This window comes from Myotis myotis, unplaced genomic scaffold (assembly GCF_014108235.1).
Source record: "Myotis myotis isolate mMyoMyo1 unplaced genomic scaffold, mMyoMyo1.p scaffold_m19_p_1, whole genome shotgun sequence".
Lineage (NCBI taxonomy): Eukaryota > Metazoa > Chordata > Mammalia > Chiroptera > Vespertilionidae > Myotis > Myotis myotis.
In genome coordinates, this window is record NW_023416313.1 from 30,239,592 (window position 1) to 30,265,209 (window position 25,618).

Sequence of the window (25,618 nt, forward strand, 5' to 3'; positions counted from 1 at the left end):
TAATAGAGAAGTCTGGTAAGGTTACATTGATGTGTCATGTATCCCGTGGTCATCCGTCACCTGTTTCTCCCCTCCAATAAAGTGTACGTTACTCACCAATTCTTTAAAAATTGGGTTTGTTTTAGGGAAGGGATATGCTGAGTCTGGCCTCTAGGTGACTTAAATTAGTAGCAAGGCGGACCAAGGGGGTTCTCTCTTTCAATTTGTATTTGCTCTCTGGTTCTCAGAGAAGCACGGGCCTAATGCCTCCACGCATTACCTACTGCCACCTGCTGGAAGCACATGTTATTTGCAAAACAAGTACATAAGTGGGGGGAGGGCACTCAAGCTCAAGTTGATGCTGAAGTTATAAAAGACTAGGACTACTCCCAGCTCGGCTACTCTCCACGTATAAATTAATCTCAACCGTAGTTTCTGATCTGCAGAATGAGGGGCTAAACAAGTGATTGCTAAGATCTCCTCTATCTTCCAGACCCATGTAACAACAAATAGATTTCTAGGCAGGACTCCAGCAAACATGCCAAGAATTCTTCCAAACTATACTGGCCTCGTCCTCATCTGCAACTATTCCTAAAACATTTCAAAACAGGAGCCGAAATATAGTAACGTGTCTATAAATTCAGTCCAATTTGCCACTCATTGAAAATGTAATGTCCTTTTAAAAATAATTTTCCACTTAGGACACATAGTAAAACAAGTGCAAGATGAGTGTTTGGTTTCATGCTGTCACTGCCAAAACAAAAAAGAATGGCTACACAAACCGAAACAAAAATAACTTTAAGAAGTTTCTGAATCAACCATTATAAGGATCAAAGACCTCTTGAACCAGAGCTGCCGAACGCGTGACTTTCTTTTCCTTTTTCAGACCGAAAACAGTATTTGAGCTTATAACCTGACAAAACGTAGCTGATTTTCATAGATTAACCATAGAGCGTATTTTGGAAGACACTTACTCATAAATTTCTAAATTGGTTAGTTTGTTTTCAGCCACGTAGTTGCTTGGAATAAAGCCTTCATTCCTATAACAAAAGACAAAGCAAAAATAAAAATTTTGCCAAGTTTCTAGCATTATAATGGCAACAATTCTTATAAATGTCAAGGCTGTAGGGGAAGTCAAATTCATTTTATTGATGAAGTTGTTAAAAGAGGAAAACAGGTTTTTCACTTCCACATTTAACTAGAATCTCAAAATAATAAATAGTAAGATTCTGACTTATCATGTGAGTAGTTTAAAGGTGTCTTATGACACCAGAATCTTTTTAGAGAGAAAAAGGGGCATTTACGTGACCACTGGGATGTCATAGTGACCAGGTTAACAGCAGCACAATTACAAAGATATTGTTTGCTGCAGAGCATTCAATAGAGTAGACATTCTAGTTTAGCCACGTCCCTATTACAGCAACGTGATGAAGAAATACTTGAATGTGCCTTTTTTGCACAAGGAGGGGCATTTCTCTAAGACAGACACTAAGCAGGGAAATTGCTGGGACACCAAGCATGTGCGTCTTTCAGTAGACACAGCAAATTGTCTAGAAGGAAGATACACCAATTTACCCGCCCTTCCGCAGGGCGAGGAATTCCCTTTTCCTACACCTACACCTTCAAATTCCATTTGAAATTACAAAAAGATCCCCAAGACATATTATTGGGAAATAAAAGCAACTAGTAGAACAATGTATAAAATGTGATAAGGTTTAAATCAATCAAATCTGCAAACAATACCATATATTTCAATATGTGCATGACAGTGCATTGAAAATGATTTACTAAATGAATAACGGTGCTTATTTTTGAGAACGTTGGCATTATTTATCATGTTTTCATATTATAAAGAACTATATGCACTTATTAACTTTAAAGTGAAATATTAATTGGTTGGTTGGTTGGTTGTTTAGGTCTGAATCATGCCAACAGCCCACCTGCAGGAGTCGCTATTTCCACAGTCTTAAACCCACTGATAACTATTCCCACTGAAATATCTCTATCACATGTTGAGTCTAAACTAAGATTTGGAAAGACAGCCAATTAATCCGGAAAATATAAAGAAAGAGGGCATGAGCACTAACCGGTTTGGCTCAGTGGATAGAACGTCAGCCTGTGGACTCAAGGGTCCCAGGTTCGATTCTGGTCAAGGGCATGTACCTTGGTTGCAGGCACATACCCAGTGGGGAGTGTGCAGGAGGCAGCTGATCGATGTTTCTCTCTCATTGATGTTTTTAACTCTCTATCCCTCTCCCTTCCTCTCTGTAAAAAATCAATAAAATATATTTTTTTTTAAAAGAAAGAGGGCATGAAATATAAATACTTCTGATATTTATATATTTATAATCTTCAAATCTTGACAAATCAGAAATCAATGCCAGCATTCTCTCCCAGAGAGCCCAGAAACTCCTCAGAATCCTTCTCTACCCAGGACTTCAGTCAGGCGTTAACCATCTATTGCAACTGACACAGTGAAGTCTGTTTGCATCCCAGGGTCTTTTTTCCCTTGCTGCTTAATCCAGCACCTACTTCCAAAACTAGTCATTGTAGAAATATGAAAATAAGGAAGAGCCTGTTTCTGTTCCTGCCTTCGAGCCTAACAGGAAAAAACAAACAAACACGTCAAATTCCCAGAGAAAGTGTAAATCAGAATAGGAACCTATAGGAATTATTATTCCCACTTTATAAATAAAGACATAAAAACTCATTAAAAATAGAACTAGCTTGTGCTCCAGCAATTCCACTTCTGAGCATTTATTTGAAAAACAAAAACAAAAAAACAAACACTAATGTGGACCCCAATTTTCATTGCAGCATTATTTTCAATAGCCAGGACATGAAACCAACCTAAGTATCCATCAATGCAAGAATGGATAAAGAAAATGTGATATGATAGATAGATAGATAGATAGATTGATAGAATGGATTATTATTTGGTCATACTAAAGAATTAAATCTTACCATTTGCAGCAATGTAGATGGAACTTTAGGGCATTATGCTAAATGAAATAAGTTAGAGAAAAGACAAATACTGTATGACCTCACTTATAGGTGGAATCTAAAAGGTATTTTACATTAAAAATGAAAGCTCATAGACAAAGAGAACAACTTGGTGGTTGCCAGAGATGGGGGAGTGCCATGGGGGTGGGAACAATTGGTGAAGAGGGTCAAAAGATATAATTTCCAGTGACAAAATAAATGTCCTGGGAATGTAATGTACAGCATAGTGACTATAGTTAATAGTACTGTTTTGCATATTTAAAAGTTCTCATCACAAGAAAAAATATTCTGTAACTATCTATGGTGACAGATGTTAACTAAACTTGATTGTTTTAAAATATATACAAATATTCCATCACTAGAGGCCCTCGCAGCTCCGGCTTCGTCAAGAAGATCGTCTGGAAGGTCATCTGGACGGTCATTCCACTGTTTGGCCATTCGGTTGATTTGCATATTATGCTTTTATTATTATAGATCATGTTGTACACCTGGAACTAATGGAATGTTATATGCCAATTACAGCTCAATTTCAAAAAAAAAAAAGGAATGAAGTCCTGCTGGTGTGGTTCAGTGGTTGAGTGTTGGCCCATGCATCAAGAGGTGTCTGGTTCAATTTCCAGTCAGGGCACATGCCTGGGTCGTGGGCTCGATCCCCAGTGGTGGGGGGGCATGCAGGAGGCAGGAGGCAACCAATCCTTGTTTCTATCTCCCTCTCCCTTCCTCTCTCTCTAAAATCAATTTTTAAAAACATATCTTTTAAAAAAGAAATGGAAACTCAGACAGGGTAAATGACTTGCCCAAAGGACACGATAGTAAGTTGGCAGCATTGGGATGTGAAGCCAGGTGTATCTACTTCTGAGAGTCTGCTGAAATCATGGTGCTAGAATGCCCTCATACACATGGGGAGCTGGGGGGACAGGTTTAATTTCACACAGAAGGAAGTTATAAACCCAGAGAAACTGAGCCAGCAAACAGCCCTCTTGATGCTTCAGACGTCTGTAGGGGATAAAAGAGGAGGTACTTGATAAGGGCCGAGCCACCAATCTTACCCCCAACGGTCTCTTGCCTTCCACCAGTGAGTATCGTGCTTCTCCAGGATCAGGTACTCCTCTGCCCTCGTTAATGCTAAGTCACAGGGCTCTCTGGGCAGGAAATCATAGAGTGCCATGACTCGGGTCTTCTCTTCAGCAACGTCAGGGGGCGGGAGGGGAGGCAGCGGCTTGCGTTTTGATGGTTGCACACGGCCCCTGTTGGACTGTGAAAACCAAGCAGTGAGTAGCCGTGCCCCTGTTTTAACAATCTGTACTGATCATGATCTGCACTCATCAAGAAGAGGCATAGAGCATCTTCGCCTGCTGCCCCCTTCTCCCATCCAGCTGAGCCAGAGCAGGAGCCAGGGTGGGACAAACGTAGGAAATGAGCAACTATAAAACAACTTTCGGATCCAGCAGCATACTCATCGTTTGGAAATTTTCAAGATCACACATTCTGTTGCCAGCATTGCATTAATTTTGTTTTTGTTTTTGTTTTTGTTTTACATTGGATATTTTTTCCCCTTGATTTCTTCCCCAATAGTTTCACTTTATCTTATGGATTTTTTTCTCTCTTGGAAAAAGAAAAGCAGCCCTTTTATTTCAGGTGCTGTAAGCTTGTGCTTGGCTTTACCATGCTTCCTAAGAACACTGTTTCTCCCAACACTGGATTGAAAACTAATCCTGGCCTCAAAGGGGCAGTAGCCAGAATATATTTTTTCCCTATTCACTGTCCAGTTTCAAGTTCTTCCAAAATATAGCCGCGCAGGCTAAGTTAACTGGTCATTTTTTTGCTTCTTTCAATTTCTTCTAGAAAATTCATTTGCTAAATGTTTATTGAGCCCTTATTATGTGCCAAGCGCGATACTAGGTTCTGGGCATGGTAGCAAACAGTAGCTACAGGAGCAGATCCTAAAAATGCAAGCTTCCTTGACCCCCACCCTTACCACCGATCAAGATGATACTCACTTGCTTCTTACTTCTCAATTCACTGAAGCACCGTCTGCGAGGCTGAATGTATTTTTCTGAGAGTTCTTCATCATTGCTCAGGCTTATTTGTGTTCTCACTTGCCTGACATTTAAAAAAAATTAAAAAATAATCATGTTACACTAGATCAGTGGTTCTCAACCTGGGGGTCGAACGACCCTTTCACAGGGGTCGCCTAAGACCATCGGAAAACACATATATAATTACATATTATTTTTGTGATTAATCACTATGCTTTAATTATGTTCAATTTGTAACAATGAAATTGGGGGTCACCACAACATGAGGAACTGTATTAAAGGGTCGTGGCATTAGGAAGGTTGAGAACCACTGCTCTAGATCATCCCAAAACTAGTACAAAAATCCAGATCTCTTTCCTGAGGCTTTTTAAATTATGAAGACTATTTCCTTGGGAAAGTTACTATACCTCTCAGAATTTAATTTTTCTTATCTGGAAACTAGAGGTGCTAAAAGCACATAGAGTTGTTATGAAATAAAATTGAGGAAACATGTCACATGCCCAATACAAAGTCTGGTCCATGTTAAAGGCATAAAATTATAAACATGATCATGTAACACTCTGTATCAGGCACAGTGTTATTCATTTTACATGCATTACCTCATTTGAGCATCTATTGTTATAAGTAGACATGATATAGTAATTAAGAACATGAATTCAAATCCCGGCTCTACCATTTCATAGTGTGGCCCCGGGTAGGCAATGTAACCTCTCTAAGCCTCAATTTCCTCATCTGTGAAATGGAGATTGTAAAAATCCATAGGTGGCTTTGAGAGTTACTTGAGCTAATAAATGCAAACCTCTTAGCACAATCTGACATATGGAACACTCCCATTAAATGTTAGCTGTGACTGTTTCCATGGTGCTTTGGATTTTATTCTTATACAATCATTTGCTAGACACCAAAGTATAGTTTTGGTGGAGATAGTCAAATGAATAAGACAGAATTCTTGCCCGTAAAATTATAGAGTGGAACACAGACATACAAATAGGATACACAAAATAAATATTAAATAAAGAACCAAACTGCATGCTTTGGAAAGACAATTGAAGGAGCAATTAAACCCAAAAGGATTAAGAAAGGGTCACAGAAGGCCTAACATTTGACCTATGGCTTTAAATAAGTAGGCATTTAAAAGGGGGGGAAAAACGGGAGAAGAGTTTCCCAGGATAAGGCAACAGCAGATACAAAGAGACATGGAGACTTGAAACTGAACGCATTCATTTCCAAGTAGTTGGCCTCAGAAACAAGACTTACCGCTTCTGCACGGAACAGCAACAGCAACAACAGAAAATCGACTGGATGGTATTATCTGAAAAGCAGAACATTCTCAACTGTTAGAAAGCCAGGGGTCCATGATAGCCAATAGATAAGACTGGGGGTGCTATTCCAAAGGAGGAAATCCCCTATCACCGCAGCGGTGATGGGAATTATTATAAAACGTATGCAAAGTCCGACCATGCCCTCCTTCACGAGCGGAAGGAGAAAACCTGCCACGAAAGCAAGTTACTGGCACCCCGACCAATGTGGTTTCCCTTCTCAGGCTCTTCTCGCCAGGTCTGGTTTGTGCAGTTTCCTCCGTCTGCGAATAATGACCACTACACTCTACCTTATCGTGGTCAGGGCTAATGGCAGCTAGCAAACGCACAAAAGAATGGACTTCCACCACGTTCTCCTCGAGAATCTGCTCACAGTGATTTTTGAATTAGGTCATCACATGTCCTTAAAAATATTTATTATATTTTATATCCTATACTAATAAAAGGCAAACACGCAAATTGACCATACTTTTGCTACACCTTAAGCCACGCCCACCAGTCAATCATAGCAACTATATGCAAATTAACACAACCAAGATGGCGGCCGGCAGCCATGGAGCTGGAGCGAGCAGGAGGCTTGCTTGCTCCAGTGATGGAGGAAGCCAAGCTTCCCCACCTGCCGCGGCCCGGCTCTGAGCTCCACTGAAAGCAACAAAGTTTCAATTATAGAAGGTAAATAAATCCCAGAATAAAAAAAAAAGAAAAAAAGGAGAGGCTGGGAGCTTACGTCTCCAGGGTGCTTGCCCAGCCTGAAAATGGCCCTCAGCCCCTCACCCAGACTGGCCAGGCACCCCAGTGGGGACCCCCAACCCTAAAGGGGGTGTGGCCAGCCTGAAAACAGCCATCAGACCCTCACCCAGGCTGGCCAAACCTCCATGGGGTGAGGGTCCCCACTGGGGTGGATATCCTCCGAGGGGGTCCCACACTGCAAGAGGGCATAGGCCAGGCTGAGGGACCCCCCAAGTGCATGAATTTTGTGCACCGGGCCTCTAGTATTTACATAAAATAACAAATACATATATTATATTTAATAGATTATATTTTAATATGCTTACTTTGATTTATATTTATATTTATATTTATATTTATATTTATATTTATATTTATATTTATATTTATATTTATATTTATATTTATATTTATATTTATATTTATATTTATATTTATATACTAGAGGCCCAGGGCATGAAATTTGTGAACAGGCAGGGTTCCTAGGCCTAGCCAGCGATCAGGACCAATCAGGGCCTTCTGGTTGCCGGCCAGGGCCTTCCTTCATTCCACACTGCTCCCAGGTGGTCAGCACACATCACAGCAAGTGATCAAACTTCTGGTCTCCTGGTCAAACTCCCAAGGGAACACTTTGCATATTAGCCTTTTATATATATAGATACATTTGGCTTTCAAATTTTCTGTGGATTAAGTCCAAATATAAGCTAAATGTTTCAAGAAAGAATCAGCTAGCTTAGTAAATCTGGGATATGCTTACACTTTTATTGTCAAGCTTAATCTTTTTTATTTAAGTTAGGTCAGCGATTTTCAGCTGGTATGCCGCAAGGATTTTTAAAACATGTAATACCTGACTATTTAGTTAGAGGCACTGACCTCTTTTGCCTTAGATTGTTAATAAAAATAGGACAACTAACACAACAATATCCGTCCAGTGTGAATGGATCAAAATTCTATCTTTTTTGTTTTTATCAAATTGGCAACAAAATATATTTTTTTGGTGTGCCGCAGAATTTTAGTAATTTGTTTATGTGTGCCAGGAGGTGAAAAGGGTTGAAAATTACTGAGTTAGACCATTTGCCTTTTTAAAAATAAATAAATAAATTTTGAATTTATCAAAAGGATGTTTTATAGTCACAGAATTTGCATTTCACAGTCAGCTCGTTCTCTATTCACACCTGAAAATGACGTATGTGAAGGAAGCAGAGTGCATTAGACAGTAGCATTAGCTTAGAGGGTAACAGATCTGGATTTGAATCCTAGCTGTGTGGCTGACTATACCTGGGATAAATTCCTTTACTTTTTTAACTCTTTGTTTTTCTGCATGTAAAAACAAAATAATCATACCTACCCCCTTGAGAAGCCTTAGAGGGCAGAGGATATCCTCTAATTTCTAGATATGTGGGTTTATACAAGTTACTTAACTTAAGCAATTTCCTTATCTGTGAAATCAGAATAATAGGATATTTAGCATGTAAGACTACTGTGAGGATGAATTGAATCAATTCATGTAAAGTTCCTAGAACAATGTCAGGTATACAGTAAGAGGGTAATCAAGAAGACCTATGATTATTATAGGGTTGTTGAGATATCATCTCTAAAGTTCTGGAACATGGGAGAGGGGCACAAACAGAACACAGCCAGTACAGTCCACCTCTCAGCATCATCCTCCTTGCCCTCATTGTGATGGACCAACCCAACTTCTTCCTGGTAATCAGGACGTTCGTTCCAGCAAACTGACTCCAATTCAGAAATACAAGGAATCTAAAATGTCCAGAGGGAAGTCTCAACCTCCAATATTCCCTAAGAAAAGAATTATTTTCTCACACAATGAAATCTCCAAATCCACTAAACCCAAGGTCAGAGGGAAAGAGAACAATATTCCAATGAGTTATTAGGTTGAATGGTGAGAGGGCCATTCCAATTTTTACTCACATATCCTGGCTACATATTTGCTGCTGGTTTTAAGACATTTATGGCATCTTATAGGACACCACTCCAACTCTGCAAGATGTTGTCGCCTAGATGTTATAGTAATTGAGCCTTTAGCAGACCCTTCCTCTGTCCTGTTAAGCCAACTGCTTCTGAATTGTGGGACACACTGTCAGAGTATTCAGAGAACCATTGAGCAAGCACCAATGAAACTAAGAAAAGGCTAACTCCACATAATAGATAATCTTGCAGATATCTTTCCATTCTGTCCCCATTGCAAGAGTTTCAAATGTATTCCTCTCCCCCAGATCTCCTTGGCACCAACCTCCTGATCTTGTTCTTTCAATGTTCCCAACCAGCAGGCCAACTTCTTGCCATTGCCCATGAGTCAATGTAGAGCAATGCCTGACACTATCTTGCCCTAATGAAGTGAACAAACTGATGTATTTAAAGTTCTGGGAGGATTTTATTCCAGCACTATCTTAGGGCACCCCTGCATCAGGCTGTAGCACAATGGCTATTGTCTTCCCATTCATGTGGGCTCAGGATGCAGGTCTGTCTATAAATCAGGTCTGATAGGGAATTCTTCTTGAGGCCTCTGGTGTGAGTTAAATGAGAAGTAGAAAAAAACAGGTACCATGTGAATATAAGTCACCTGTTCATGAAGGTTTCTTGGATCAACTAGGGCCCATTTTCATATATACCATTTCCATATTCTGATGGATTACTGCAGTGCATGCCCAGATTTATGGTTCAGTGAATGAGATAACTCAGCTCATGACGGGTGGTTTGCATCACATAAATATTTCATGATCCATGGTCAGGCATTCAGTATTCACCAGTGTCAAGCCAGGAGCTACTTTTCAAATTGAAAATAGTTATTGGCACAGGGTCAAGCCTTTACTCCAGGGGTTTGTGCTGTGATTCTCATACATGGGACTTTCAGAAGCTCTTTTTTTTTTTAATATATTTTATTGATTTTTTACAGAGAGGAAGGGAGAGAAGTAGAGAGTCAGAAACATCGATGAGAGAGAAACACCAATCAGCTGCCTCCTGCACATCTCCTACTGGGGATGTGCCCGCAGCCCAGGTACATGCCCTTGACCAGAATCGAACCTGGGACCCTTCAGTCTGCAGGCCGACGCTCTATCCACTGAGCCAAATCGGTTTTGGCCAGAAGCTCTTTACAGCCAAGATTTTTCCCTTTATCCCAGGCTACCACCAATGATCATTCAAATCCAGTTGTGACTCTTTCCTGGAGCCCCTTCTGATACCAATTAATGTATCAGTCAGAGCTCCAATATGAAACACGACATGCTTAAAATAATTTGTTGAGGGGGTAATGTGGGGATAAGGACACATGTGTAATAACTTAATCAATAAAAAAAATTTAAAAAAATAAAATAATATGTTTAAAGTTTTATTTACAAAGAGACTGGTTACAAACGTGTGGATGGGGGTATGGAAACCACGGAAGATGCGCAGAAACATGGGTCCAGCAGTCGTGGAACTATGATCATCCCTAGGTCCACAAGGACCAGAACAGGGAGAGAATGTTGAGTGGAGCAGAGACCAGCTTGATAGGAGCAATGATCTTCTGTTGAGGTACACAGCCAACCTGAGACAACCTCACCATACCCTCTTTCCAAGGCTCCCACAGGGTGTAATCCAACCACAAGCCAGAGGCTTGGAAGCAGGTTGAACCAATCCCTACAGATCACTTTTCCAGGATAGAGTGTAGGGTGGAGAAGAATGAATACCAACAGGTTGGGGTCACTAAGCCAGCATGGAGACTGGCTACCACATTTAATCCCTACAGGTCATCTTTCCAGGATAAAATAGCGGGGAGAAGAATAAAGCTATTCAAGCTAAGTAATTAGTATATATTAGTTCCCTTTCCTTTCACAGAAGTTGACCTTCTAAACCTAGATTCATGTACTGGTTACTTGCCTTTCTCTGGTTTGGATATAACTGTTACTAAGTCTTTGGACTATGGACACACTGGTGGTCCAGTGGTAAATGTCTTATTTCTAAAAAAAATAGAGTTCTAGTACAAGCTCAAGCAAAGACATCTTTGCTCTCACTGCTGTTTCACCACTCGTTCCTGATTTAATTGCTTTATCTCTTCCTTTACCTGTACCCAGAAACCACTCATTTCCCAAGGTTTATTTCTGGAGGCTAAAATAAAATAAATTACTAAGTCCCAAAAATCTGCACAACATTACTTGTTATTAGGTGTTTGGATTTCAATTGCTTCTGACTGTCAATTTTCACCTGGTAGTGTCTGCATGAGCAACCTGCCCCAAACACTACTAATTAGCCCTTGAGGTCTCTGTCTACCCTGGCAGGAGTGGTTTTAATTTATATTCACACCAATTTATTTCAGTGTTGTTTTACAGCCTCATAGAGATCTGTATCTATTCAGGCCAGAGGATGCAAAGTAAAATGTAGGTTACACAAATGAGTGAAGCAGGTCAAAGTATGGTATAGATTGGGACAAAATGTGCCAAAGCCACATGTGGAGGTTTTCAAATTCAAAAATTTTAAAATACTCCCTTCCTCTCCCACATCACTATTTTTCCTTTTCTACTGGCTCATTCCCATCAGCACACAAATATGCTGTTACTTCACCCATTAAGAACAAAACAGACAAACCACTCTTGACCTTATTTCTTCCTTCAGCTTTGCTCCCCATTTATAGTAAAATCTAGAAATGAGTAGTCTTTACTTGCTGTCCCCAGTTCTTCCCCTCCCATTTTCTCTTAACCCATTCAAGTTTTTGTCCCTACCCCTTCCTCCAAACTGCTTTGTTAGGGTCACCAGTGACCTCCATACTTCTATATCCAATGGTCAGTTCTAAGCCCTAAACTTATTTGACCTCTCAACAGCATTTGACACCACATCCTCTTGGTTTTCCTCCTTGATCTCCTTTGCTGCTTTCTTCTTGTCCTTCCTAACCTCTGAGACTGGGTCTAATGCTGAATTGTCCCAAAGCTTTTGATCTCTTCTCTTTTCTCTGTCCTATTTACTCCGTTGATTGTGTCATTCCTAGTGGTGGCTTAAAAACCATTTATCAGGTAGATATCCATTGTACATTTAAAACCTATATAATCTTATTAACCAATGTTAAATTTAAAAATGTTTAATGAAATATGTATATACTAGAGGCCCAGTGCACGAAATTCTTGCACTCAGGGATCGGGGGTCCTCAGGCTGGCCTGCTCCCTCTCACAGTCCAGGAGCCCTCAGGGGATGTCTGACTGACAACTGCCACAGGAGCAGGCCTAAGCCAGCAGTCAGACATCCTTAACGCTCCCGCCACCACAGCTGCACTCGCCAGCCATGAACCTGGCTCATGGCTTCTGGCTGAGCAACGCTCCCCCTGTGGGAGCACACTGACCACCAGAGGGCAGCTCCTGCATTGAGTGTCTGCCCCCTGGTGGTCAGTGTGCATCATAGCAACTAGTCGTTCTGGGATGTCTAGTAGACACTTCAAATTAACAAAGAAATCTGATCTGAACTCCTTCTCTTCCTTCTCTAAATGTGCTCTGCCCATCCTTGTCCATCTTGTCAATAGCTAGACCATGTTTCCAGATGTGCAGGCCAACAATCTTGGTGTAACCTTTGACTCATCTCTCTCACACCCCAGTTCAACCTGTCAGGAAAATATTCTGACTCTGCCTTAAAAATATATCCAAGTGTTTCAGTTTGTAATGATGAAAAAGTTCTGGAGATGAATAGTGACGATGGCTGTACCACAGGTGAATGTACTAAATGCCACTGAACTGTACATTTACAAATGGTTAAAATGGTACATTTTATGTTGTCATTTTTTGTTTTGTTTTATTTACTAGTCTATACTAGAGGCCCAGTGCATGAAAATTGGTGCACTGGCGGGGGGGGGGGGGGGGGGGTCCCCTCAGCCCAGCCTGCACCCACTCGCAGTCTGGGAGCCCTTGGGGGATGTCCACCTGCCGGCTTAGGCCCACTCCCCAGGGATCAGGCCTAAGCTGGCAGCCAGACATACCTCTGGCAGCCTGGGAGCCCTCAGGGGATGTCTGAATGACGGCTTAGGCCCACTTCCTGTGGGGAGCGGGCCTAAGCCACAGTCGGACAGCCTTAGCGCTGCCAAGGAGGTGGGAGAGGCTCTCGCCACCACCCCTGCATTCACAGTCATCAGCCCAGCTTGTGGCTGAGCAGAGCTCCCCCTGTGGGAGCGCACTGATCATCAGGGGGCAGCTCCTGCATTGAGCGTCTGCCCCCTGGCGGTCATTGTGCATCATAGTGACCAGTTGGTCCCAGTTGTTCCGCCATTAGGGTCAATTTGCATATTACTCTTTTATTATATAGGATTCATTTTGCTTCATGATTTATTTCACCTCTATTTAACACACACACAGAATCTTACTGTTTTTCCCCACCCATCTGTTATTACCATGGTCTAAGCCACCATCATCTTGTTTAGATTATACCAACGGCCTCCTAACTTCTTCCTGCTTCTATCCAGAACCTCCTATGGTTTACTCTCAACACCATGGCCAGAGTGATTCATTTAAACCTAGATAGGATCATGTTACTCCTTATCTCCAAACCTCACAATGGCTCCCCATTTCACTGGAGATATAGCCAAATTTCTCACGATAGCTTATAAAACTCTCATGCCCTCGCCTCCTATGGCCTCTCACCTTCTCACCAGTATGTTTCTGCTCACTTCCTCCAGCCACACTACCCTCACTGCTGCTTCTGGAGCACCCCAGGCCTGTTCTCACCATGGCTTCTTTGCTTTTGTTTTGCCTTGATCACTGTTCACCCAGGTATTAACCTTTTTCACTCCGTTCCTTAAAGTTGGCTCAAACCTCACCTTCTCAAGTACTCTTTTTCTTTTTCACTTTTTAAACAGCATTTCTCATTTTCTAATGTGTTAGGCAATTCATTTGTTTATTAATTTTTACTGTCTATCTCCCCTATTAGAAGGTAAACAGTGATCTTTGTCTATTTTCCTCACAGTTATATCGCAAGAGGCTAGAACAGTGTTTGACACATAATATACATACTCAACAAATATTTATTGAGTGAATGAGTATGTAAATGAATTGGTTTGAAGAAGCATCAAGTTATAACCTTTTCAGAGTGCCCACCTGTCTTGATTTAGTCCTAATGAGAAAATGGAAACTGTATTTGGGGACAGACTAAACAGGGACAATAGGACACAGGGAGCAGTAAGAGAGGTGGTGTAGAATGAGATTATGAAAGTCCATCAAGTAAGGGAAGATAGGACCCCAACTGTCTATGTGGTAGGGAGTCTTATTAAACACTGAAGATGGAGAACAATTTGGCCATAGGCCAATGCAGAGTAAAATCTGTATTCAGCCTAGAAACCTTTATAAGATGGTCCAGCAAGATGAGCAACAATTATCTATGGTCTCATGTTTTAAGATAAACTAAAACCATTTATAGATGATCCTCAACTTACAATGGTTCAACTTTAAAGTTTTCAAGATGATAATGGTGCAAAAGCGATATGCATTCAGTAGAAACCATGCTTTGAATTTTGATCTTTTCCCAGGCTAGTGATATGTGGTGCAATACTCTTTCGTGATATTGGGCAGCTGAAGCAAGCCACAGCCCCCAGTCAGTCACACGATCACACAACCAACATTGCCAGCGTTTTCTGAATCTTGTGTTCTGAGCACACATAAGGTAGGCTGGTCTAAGCTATGATGCTCAGTAGGTCAGGTGTTTTAAATGCATTTTCAACTTACGACATTTTCCACTTTCAATATCAGGATATAAAACCGTCATGAGTTGAGGAGGATCTGTAATGTCATCCAAGCCAAAGAGTGTTGATAATGGTCAATTTACTCCTGGGATAAACACTGGCGTGTTACATTACTCTCTTTATTTTTCCATATGCTTGAAATATTTCAAAAACTAAAATTTGCAGATTGCAAAGAAGGAAAATCTCCAGAAAATCAGGTAAGATTGTGGGCTAGATAGGTGCGTATTTTAGCATTAGTAAGTTTTTACATATACATGATTTTTAAAAAATATATTTTTATTGATTTTAGAGAGGAAGGGAGAGGGATAGAGATAGAAACATCAATGATGAGAGAGAATCATTGATTAGCTGCCTCCTGCACGGCCCCCCCCCCACTGGGGATCGAGCCCGCAACCCAGACATGTGCCCTTGACTGGAATCGAACCTGGGACCCCCACAGTCCGCAGGCCAATGCTCTATCCACTGGGCCAAACCAGCTAGGGCTATACATGACTTTTTAGTGATAGTTGCAAAAGGCTTATTTCTTTATTTCAACCACTGTCTTTTGCCCAACCAAAATTATCATCTTCCTCGCTAGTCCCAATAAGAAAACTATTCTGTTGGTTTCCCTTCCCAATTTGCCATGTCTGTGTGTGTATGAATCTATCATAGAAATCTTGGATTCTTCCTGAGCCCCATACTTAACATTCAATCTGCCATTGTTCTGTTCAAATTGGCATTTTACTTCTATCTCTCCTGCTACCGACCCAGCCCAAGCCCTATTCAGCCCACACCTGTATTTCTGCATTAATTCATTTAATCCTCACAATGTGAAGTAGATGGCACTTCACAATGCTGAATTTTAACCACAAAGAGAATCTTCCTTGCTGAGAGTCAAGAGCTTGTAAGTGGAGAGCAGGACTGGATCCCAGGCAGGCTGATTCCACAGTCTCTGCTCTTTACCTCTGTGCAACCAGTGTTTGCTCAGTGACTGAATGACCTGGTCAAATCCCCTGCCTCTGAGCCCTCTCTCCTCCAATCCATTCTATATATTCATTTCCCTAAAAATTTGTCTCAGCCAACTGCTCTATATCTTCAACATCAAAAAAGACTCTTTTTTAAAAAATATATATTTTATTGATTTTTTACAGAGAGGAAGGGAGAAGGATAGAGAGTTAGAAACATCGATGAGAGAGACACATCGATTCAGCTGCCTCCTGCACACTCCCCACTGGGAATATGCCCGCAACCAAGGTACATGCCCTTGACCAGAATTGAACCTGGGACCCTTCAGTCTGCAGGCCGATGCTCCATCCACTGAGCCAAACTGGTTAGGGCAAAAAAGACTCTTAATCACACATGGCATCAAGACTTTACCTTCCTGTGCTAAAGGCCTTCCATCATATGGCCAATCCCACTTTGACTCTTAGTGTTCCCCAGTTCCTGCCACACTAGCTTCTCCCACTTGCTCTACTCTCACAGATACCTTGCCTGCCTCTGGCCTGAAAAAAAAAGGGGGAAAAGGCCATTGCAATACACTCCCAACTTACCTTCCTTTGGCTCTCAAAGAATATGTGCTCTACCCTACCCTACGGCCCTTAATTAGATGGTCATTAAAATTTCTTTATGTAGGTTTCAGTTTCTCACAGGGTTTCTCAAACCACTATTGACATTTTAAATTGAATTATTCTTTGTTGTGGGGGCTGGTCTGCGTATTGTAGGTAGTTTAGCAGCATCACTGACCTCTATGTACTGCATGCCAGCACCAACACCTCCACAACCCACTAACACACACGCCCCCTCCTCTTAGCTGTGAAAACCAAAATGTTTCCAAGAATTGTCAAATGTCCCCAGGGGGCAAAATCACCCCTAATTGAGAACCACTGATCTAGACTGTAAGCTCTCCAATTTCAGGGACTGCATCTTATACATTTTGTCTTCTTTACAGCATCCAACATCGGTGCCGCATACATAGCAAAGCTCAATAAATAACTATTAAATAAGGCTTCCCCAATAGCTACACCAACATGTTAGATCTGGGCTCCACTTCTCAGTACCTCATTCACCACATGATATCTCACAGCTCGATGCTGGCTGCAGAAAAAGCTAGGCTTACCACGATCTTTTGTGGTCAACTGTTCCACCATGTGGAAGCAAAATTGAAGAAAACTGAGCTTCCGGAGCTTTAGCTAGCACTTGTAGTGGGCCATAAGTCTAATCTTTTGTTCCAGATATATTAAAAAGAAAGAAAAAAGCTTATCTAAAACCAAGCATTAAATTATGAAATGCTAAATAAAATAACTAAACCCTCTCTGGTGTTCAATTTTTTTATATATATATATTAGGACAGCATATGGCAGTGATTTTCAACGTTTTTCATTTCACAGCACACATAATCTAATTACTAAAATTCTGCAGCATGCCAAAAATATATATATTTTGCTGATATGACAAAAAAGGTATAATTTTGACTGATTTACAAAATAATAATAATAATAATAATAATAATTACCTACCCTTTTGCTCCAAAGTAAATTAAAAAAAAAAAAATCAGGTACCTATAATTGTATATAGGATTTCTGGTACCAAGAATTAACCAATCAGATGCAACCTTATTATGTGATGTGACCAATAAGATATAATTCTATTATATGACCTACTAGAGGGCCAGTGCACAAAATTCATGCACAGGGGTTGGGAGGGTCCCTCAACCTGACCTGTACTCTCTCACAATCCAGGACCCCTCAGGGGATGTCTCCTGCTCAGGGGATGTCCCCCCCACTCGAGGGATATCTGACTGCTGGATTGGGCCTAAACCAGCAGTCAGACATCCCTCTCGCAAACTGGGACTGCTGGCTCCTAACTGCTCACCTGCCTGTCTGATCACCCATAACTGTTCTCCTGCCTGCCTGATTGCTCCTAACCACTTGCCTGCCTGCTTCATTGCCACTAACCACTCTGCCTGCCTGCCTCACCACCCCTTACCACGTCTGCCTGCCTGCCTCATTGCTTCTAACCACTTGCCTGCCTATCTGATCACTCCTAACCACTCTGCTTGCCTGCCTGAACACCCCTAACCATTCGCCTGCCTGCCTGATCACCCCTAACCACTCACCTGCCTGCCTGATCGCCCCTAACTGCTCTCCTGCCTGCCTGATTGCCCCTAACCACTCTGCCTGCCTGCCTTATCACCCTTAACTGCTCGCCTGCCTGCCTGATCACCTCTAACCGCCTCTGCCTCACCCCAATCACCACGGCTTCATCTGGAAGGACGTCCAGAATGAGGTCCGGAAGGTCGTTCAGCTGTCCAGTCTAATTAGCATATTACACTTTTATTATTATACTAGAGGCCTGGTGCATGAATTTGTGCATGGGTGGGGTGCAGCCAGCCCACCCCGATTGGGGCCAATTGGGCAGGGCCAGCCTGAGGGAGGGGCTGCAGGTGGTTGGCCAGCTGGCCCAGCCCCCTAGTCAAACTCCCAGTCGATATCCTGGTCGAGGGGACAATTTGCATATTAGCCTTTTATTATAGAGGATATATATTTATGGTTTAAGACAGGGCATGAAAACCTATGGCTATTGTTGTGTTGGCTGTTATTTGTTTTATTTGACTATCTAAGGCAGTGATTTTCAACCTGTGTACTACAAGAATTTTTAAAACATGCAATACCTGACTATTTAGTCAGGGACACTGACCTCTTTTCTGTGTGCTCTGCACTTCTTGCTAAGTGGCTGCAGGGCTGGCACTAGCAGAGGCCAGCCTCAGTTTGCAGCGCGGCCTCTCTTGGGCACTTCCTAGCCTAGCACAAGTAGTGCCATCTGCAGATCACGGTAGCTCATGCCAGGTGGCTATGAGCAGGGCACAGGCAGTGGATGACCTTGGCCTGCACCTCCTGGAAGGCCCCAGAGCTGTGCACCTAATGGATAGCTTCAAGCCATGCCAGATTACAACCCAACCACCCCCACGAGTGACATTCTCAAAGGGCTAATACAGTGGGCACCAAAGCCCCACTGAAGCAAGTCCTGCTAGTGTGGGGTCAGCCCATGCACAGCAGCTTGTCCTCGAAGTTGCAGCCAGGCCTTGAAGGCCATTAGCCTGAAGGTCAGTCCCTCCCAGTGACGTGCCAATAGCAATCAAGGCTCAGCTATAACAGGAGGTGCACATAGCCCACATGGGAGGAACACCTGGTGTGCCCAGCTCAAGTGATGGGGGAGGCTGTGCCACTGGTCCCTACAAGACACCTGCTACATTAGGCCACCCTACCAAGACCAGGAGATGTAGCAGCTACCAAACACATAGAAACAAACACCGGGAAGCAACAAAATGAGGAGATAAATAAACGGGTCCCAAATTAAAGAACAGGGGAAATCTCCAGAAAAAGAACTAAAGGAAATGGAGGCAAGCAAACTACCAGATACAGAGTTCAAAACAATGGTTATAAAGATGCTCAAGAAATTTAATGAGAACTTCAACAGCATAAAAAAAGGACATGGAAACCATAAAAAAAGAACCACTCTGAAATGAAGAATACACTAACTAAAATGAAGAATAATTTACAGGGAATCAACAGTAGAGTAGATGAAGCAGAGGATCAAATCAGCTATTTGGAATAGAAGTGTGGGAACCACGCCAATGAGAGCACTGAGGCCTTGTTATTCATACACCGGGATGTTCAAGGCCATTCTGGCATGAGCCTTAACAGGATGTTCAAGGACTCTGAGCCTGGGAATCATCATCAGGCTAAGATACCAAGTGGGTGCAAGGACACACGGTACACTGTGCCCTTCTGTAACCCAAATGACTGATGTCACTGTTGGCAACTAGCCCTCTTTGCCTCTGGAGTAATGTACAGTTTACTGACCAAGAATGTGTGAAGAAGTCTGCTAAAGGGAGAGCAGCTGGGCAGAGGGAGCTCAGAGAAGCAGAGACAGTAAGACACAGAGAATGTAGCTCCTTTGTGTGCAGGAGAGGCTAGAGAGCTCAGACGGAGCTGAGAGCTGACCCTGCTATGATTAAGGCTAAGAGCTCACAGAGAGCTCAGATACAGCTACCATGTTAACCAGCCCGTGTGCTGGGGAGGGGAGACAGGAGGAGCTGCTGAGCCAGAGGAGCTATTGAGGCTATAATAGCTCTAAGGGAGAGCTCAGGTGCCGCTATAATGTAAGGCGGTGAGTCTGGGGCAGCTTGCGGCTGCTCAGATACTAACAGTGGGTACAGAGATTAATGCTGCTTTTGTGAGAAAGATACGTATTCACCAGCCAGTGTCTGGCTGCCTGCCTGTATGGATTTTACTGTAAGAAACCGTCTTGTCTGAAGGCTATGTGGACACTGGTTCTGCAATAAAGACTCATTCTTATACACCCACAACTTCTCATGGCCTCTCCATCTGCCCTGCCACCGAGGATTGGCCTGTGTTTCTGTGAGCAGAAGATAAAGGAGGAACTTGGACTCAGTTCCCAACAGTTAGTACACTGGGCAGGGCTCGAGGAAGAACCAGCCCCGGAGTAGTCGGGAAGAATTTAGAAGAATACATAGACTCAGAATAACTCAGAGCAGCAGTGCTGAGCAGCAATCCTGCTGTCTCGACAATAAGGAAACAGAAAAAAGTCAGAACAGCAAGAAGAAAAAAGAATCCAAAAACATGAGGATAGTGTAAGGAGACTCTGGGATAGTAAGGAGACTCATGGTGGTGTGGAAGAAGAGAGAGAGCAAGAAATTGAAAACCTATTTGAAAAAAATAATGACAGAAACTGTCCCTAACCTGATCAAGGAAATGGACATACAAGTCCAGGGTGATTTTTCTACAGAAACTTTGCAGGCCATAAGATATTGGCATGAAATATTCATGAAAAGCAATTACCTAGCCAAGACTACTCTACCAGCAAAGCTATCATTTAGAATCAAAGGGCAGTTAAAGAGCTTCACAGACAAGAAAAGCTAGAGTTCATCAAAACCGGTATTACAAGAAATGTTAAAGGGTCTTCTTTAAGAAGAAGCAACAACAACAAAAAAGGTCAAAATATGAATAATAAAATGGTAATAAATACATATCTAGCACTTAAAGGTTGCCAGTCTGATTCCCTGTCAGGGCACATGCCTGGGTTGTGGGCTCAGTCCCCAGTAGGGGTATGCAGGAGGCAGCCAACTGATGTTTCTACTCATCTCTCCCTCTCCCTTCGTCTCTCTCTAAAAAAATTTTTTTAATAAAAACATATTTTTTAAAATTACTTTAAAAGCCAATGGATTAACTGCTCCAATCAAAAGATATACGAAATATATATATAGAAACTGAACAGATAAAAAACAAGACCCTTACATATGTTGTCTACAAGAGACCCACTTCAGATTAAAAGACACACACAAATTGAAAGTAACGGGATATAAAATAATAATTCATGAAAATAGAAAAGAAAAGAAAAAGCTGGGGTAGCAACATCTATACCAGACTGAACAGACTTTAAAACAAAGGCTATAACAAGGGACAAAGAAGGGCCCAACAACTCTGCTTCTGGGTGTTTATCTGAAGAAATCCAAAACACTAAATCGGAAAGCCATATACATCTATATGTTCACTGCACCATTATTTTTTTTAAGATTTTTTTTAATCCTCACCGAGGACATGTTTTTATTGATTGTTAGAGAGAGAGGAAGGGAGAGCGACAGAGAGAGAGAGAGAAACATCGTTGTGAAAGAGAAACCCATTGGTTGCCTCCTCTATGTGCCCTGACCAAGGATTGAGCCTTCAACCTAGGTATGTGCCCTGATTGGGAATCAAACCCACAACCTTTTGGTACATGGGACAACGCTCCAACCAACTGAGTCACCCAGCCAGGTCCATTGCAGCATTATTTACAATAGCTAAGATATGGAAGCAACCTAAATGTCCATCAATATATGAGTGGGTAAAGAAGAAGTGGTGCATATATACAATTGAATATGATTCAGCCATTTTTAAAAATGAAATTTTGCCATCTGCAACAACATGAATGGACATAGAGGGTATTATGCTAACTGAAAGAAGTCAGAGAAATACAAATGTCGGATGATTTCATTTACATGTAGAATCTAAAAAACAAAATAAACAAACAAGCCATACAGAAACAGACTCATAGATACAAGAATATTTTGATGGATGCCAGATGGGAGGGGGGTTAGAGATGGGTGAAAAAGGTGACGGGATTTAGAAATACACACTGGTAGTTATAGCATAGTCATGGGAGGTTAAGTTCAGCATAGGGAATACAGTCAATTATATTGTAATAATTATATCTGTTGTCAGATGGGTACTAGATTTATCAGGGTGACCACTTGGAAAGTTAAATAAATGTCTAATCACTGGGTTGTACACCTGAAACTAATATAGTGTTGTATGTCAACTATCACTTAAAAATTTTTTTTAAAAAATCTGTATACTGATAAAGAATCACTATATACTGAAGAATTTTTAAAAAGAATCACTATATATTGTAGGAGATGTGTAGAGGGTAGGAAAAATAAAAGATAGCTGAGGCAAAGTGCCTAGAACATAGCAGTTGATCATTTAACTTTCAGCCTTTTTTTCCTTACCCAGTTCCTTGTAACTTTTGGGATATTCACAGGATATATTTAAAGTAAATAGATAGAAACTGATGTGGTTCTCCCTCTGAGATGAAACAGGAACAAGGCCAAGTAAGCCAAAGCGGATCCTCAGCCCCCAGCTTCTCTGCTTGGAGCCCATACGCTACCCCTGACTCAGAGGCAAATGTTCCTTCCATTCCTGACTCTATTGGGCTTTCTCTCCCACTATTAAACAGCTCTTCAGAGAGACTCCGAAACTTATTCTTGATAAGGTATAAATGATATAATAGTAAACATGTTGTACTGTAGTTTCTTTTAAAGGCATTTTCATCTAAGCATGACACCTGTATTAGAGTGAACAGAAAGAGAGATTTATTTTAAGGAATTGGCTCACAGGGTTGTGAAGGCTGGTGTGTCCAAAATTTAGTAGGATGGGCTGGTAGACTGGGATCTCAGAGAAGAATTTGTTCCACTAAGGCCTTCAGCTGACTGGATGAGGCCCACCCACATTACGTTTTACTCAAATCCACCTATGTAAATGTTACTCTCATCCCAAAAACACCTTCACAGAAACATCCAGAATAATGTTTGACCAAATATCTGGGCATTATGGCCCAGCCAAGTTGAACCATCAAGTTAATCACCCTAATACCTTAAAATGAAATACAGACAACTTTCTAAGCAAAACTGCTGGTATCAGTCAGCAGGCAGAATTGCTATCTGAAACTGGGGAAAAAGCCTTCTGCTGCACACTGACCACACGGCAGGAGTGGGGATTATAAACCCAACGGCATTCCCTTAGTTACCTTTGCTTTCTGGATCCTAGAATTTTCAAATACGTGTTTTTCCTGACTCAATAGCAAAGACAATTGCCCTCCAATAGAGGTGCCACCCTACACTGCCACTGCTTTCATTATGAGAAGGTATTTGTTCTCTCTCCCCCGGAGATCAACAGCAGCTGTGAGCAGGAAGGCCAGCTTCGGCCTTGTTGACGGTTCCCTCCCTTCTGCCCAGCACAGCTGCCCGCACACAGTTGCTGCCCAATAAATAATTGCTGAGCAAGTAAAAAAGCAAACGGTGAAAGCCGAACAGCTCCCTGGCCAGCCCTTGTTTGGCATGACTTTCCAAGACACTAGGCATCTTTACAGATTGAAGGATTGACTCATCCCCAAGCCGATAACAATGATTATTAGAGTCATGGTCATGTTCCGTTTACAGCATCACAGTGTTTTCCAGGTGAATAAGTAAGTGGAGAGCCGCTTCGACGTGCACACTGTGATTACGGAAACCATTCTTTGAATTGTTTTGCTGAATACCTGCAGAGAGGAGGCACTTCTGTGCTTTTGGAAAACCCCCAGTGTAGGCAGAAACGCATGCATATCCAGGGCTTTTGCCCGGGAGACTAACACGCCCCGGAGGCGGGCAATGACTATTTGCACACTGGAAGGATATATTCGGGGTGGAGGATTATCGAGGGAAGGAACCAGGGCTTCCTCTCCCAGGCTGACATCTGCGCTGTTCTTCAAATCTACTTCTTATTCCCCAGCAAATATCTTTAATTCTATATCATGTACCAGCAACTCAGGAAAAGGGCATCACGTCCAATGGAGTCTCTGTGACCTTTTGGAACCGGCTCATCTCTCCTGGGTTAGGCAGGGGAGCCTCTCATTTGATCAGGTGTTTGTGTTCTTTTCGGGGAAGGCTTGCCCCCCCTTCTTTCATCGGAGCAGGTCCTATTTGCATTCCTTTCCCCTGAGTGGGTGGCTACACCAGGGCTCTGTCTGGGAACCGGTTTCCACCAGGGGGCACTGGAGCGGAGCGAGTGTGAGAAGCACCCCTTCCCAGAACAGCTCCCTGGCCGCCTTTCAGCACAAGAAGTAAACATCTGATGAAAAGCTGTGGGGCCGCGGCTGTCTGGGAAACAACGTTAGCGGCGTTCCTTCCGTTTCTAATGTTTTGAGGTTTAGGTATCAGCATAACCTCGTGTTCATCCCCTGGCATTTCCGATGTCAGAGTTTCGTTTTGAATGCGTGGTTCAAGTGAAATTCATTCCTACTGAATGTGGCCCTCATACCTGGCACCTGGCTAGTGATTTCTGTTTGGAAACATGAAGAACTGGCTCCGTTTCAAGAGCTGCCCTGAGCCACAGACCAGGCTCGTGGCCCACCCGCACACTCCAGGTCCTGGCTGTAAGGCAAGGAATTCCGGGGTCAACAGCCTCTGCAGCCGAAGGGCTGGGGGGCAGGAGGACCTTGACCCACTGTGCCTCTGGAGAAAGGGCTCCAGGTGATTGGAGCTGAGCCTCTGAGTTCACTGCAAGACATGCCTTCTTTTCCCCCAGGCATTCACAGAACGGCCGGACTGTCACACATTCCCACCACACACCTATTTCTTAAGGGCCTTTCAAAGACTGACACATTTTAATGGACTTGCCTGTTATCTGGGAGGTGACTTCTACCTCTGATTAGGCATCAGAAGCGGCTTCCCAGATGTGGAGCCAAGAACCCACACCAAGCATAGCCAGTTTGGCTCAGTGGATAGAGTGTCGGCCTGCAGACTGAAGGGTCCTGGGTTCGATTCTGGTCAAGGCCACAGGCCCGGGTTGCAGGCTCGATCGCCAGTAGGGGGCATGCAGGAGGCAACCGATCAATGATTCTCTCTCATCATTGATGTTTCTATCTCTCTCTCTCTCTCTCCCTCTTCCTTACTCTCTAGAATCAATAAAAATATATTTTTTTAAAAAACACCAATTAAAGGGAAAAAGGAAGGAAGGAAGGAAGGAAGGAAGGAAGGAAGGAAGGAAGGAAGGAAGGAAGGAAGGAAGGAAGGGAGGGAGGAAAGAAGGAAGGAAGGAAGGAAGGAAGGAAGGAAGGAAGGAAGGAAGGAAGGAAGGAAAGAAGGAAGGAAGGAAGGGAAGGGAAGAGTAAGAGTGAGAATGGAAGGGTAGGTAGGGGAAGAGAGAGAGAGAAAGAAATACGCTGAGGTCTTTATTAAAATGTTTTCCAATTTGGAAAGCTATCTTTCATTCTGATTCCACACTCTATATATTTGAGACACTAAATTATTCCTGTTTTGTGTGTGTGCCTCCTTTTGACATTAAAGGAACACACCCTTGAACAGAAATGCTCAAGGAACACTCCTGTGATTCTTTTTGATAGAAAAATGTCCATTTTTCCAAGAAATGATGCTCATCAGAGATGCTAATCTTGTTTAACCTATGGACGAAATAAGTTAACAACCCTCTGTTAGAGCCCAAACTTGGATTTTAACATTATCCTTGTCTGTGAAACCTTAAAGTAAGAGG

At 42.4% G+C, this 25,618-nt stretch overlaps 1 protein-coding gene across 1 annotated transcript in view; it reads right to left on the reverse strand.

The window, feature by feature from the left end:
• Positions 1 to 25,618, reverse strand: part of TXK (TXK tyrosine kinase) — a 63,659-nt gene that overhangs the window by 34,327 nt on the left and 3,714 nt on the right. Inside the window, exons 2-5 of the mRNA XM_036333149.1 lie at positions 6,279 to 6,333; positions 4,983 to 5,085; positions 4,032 to 4,237; positions 954 to 1,019 (exon numbers count right to left, since the gene is read on the reverse strand). Coding sequence (XP_036189042.1) covers positions 954 to 1,019; positions 4,032 to 4,237; positions 4,983 to 5,085; positions 6,279 to 6,333 — 430 coding nt within the window. The remainder of the gene's footprint in view (positions 1 to 953; positions 1,020 to 4,031; positions 4,238 to 4,982; positions 5,086 to 6,278; positions 6,334 to 25,618) is intronic.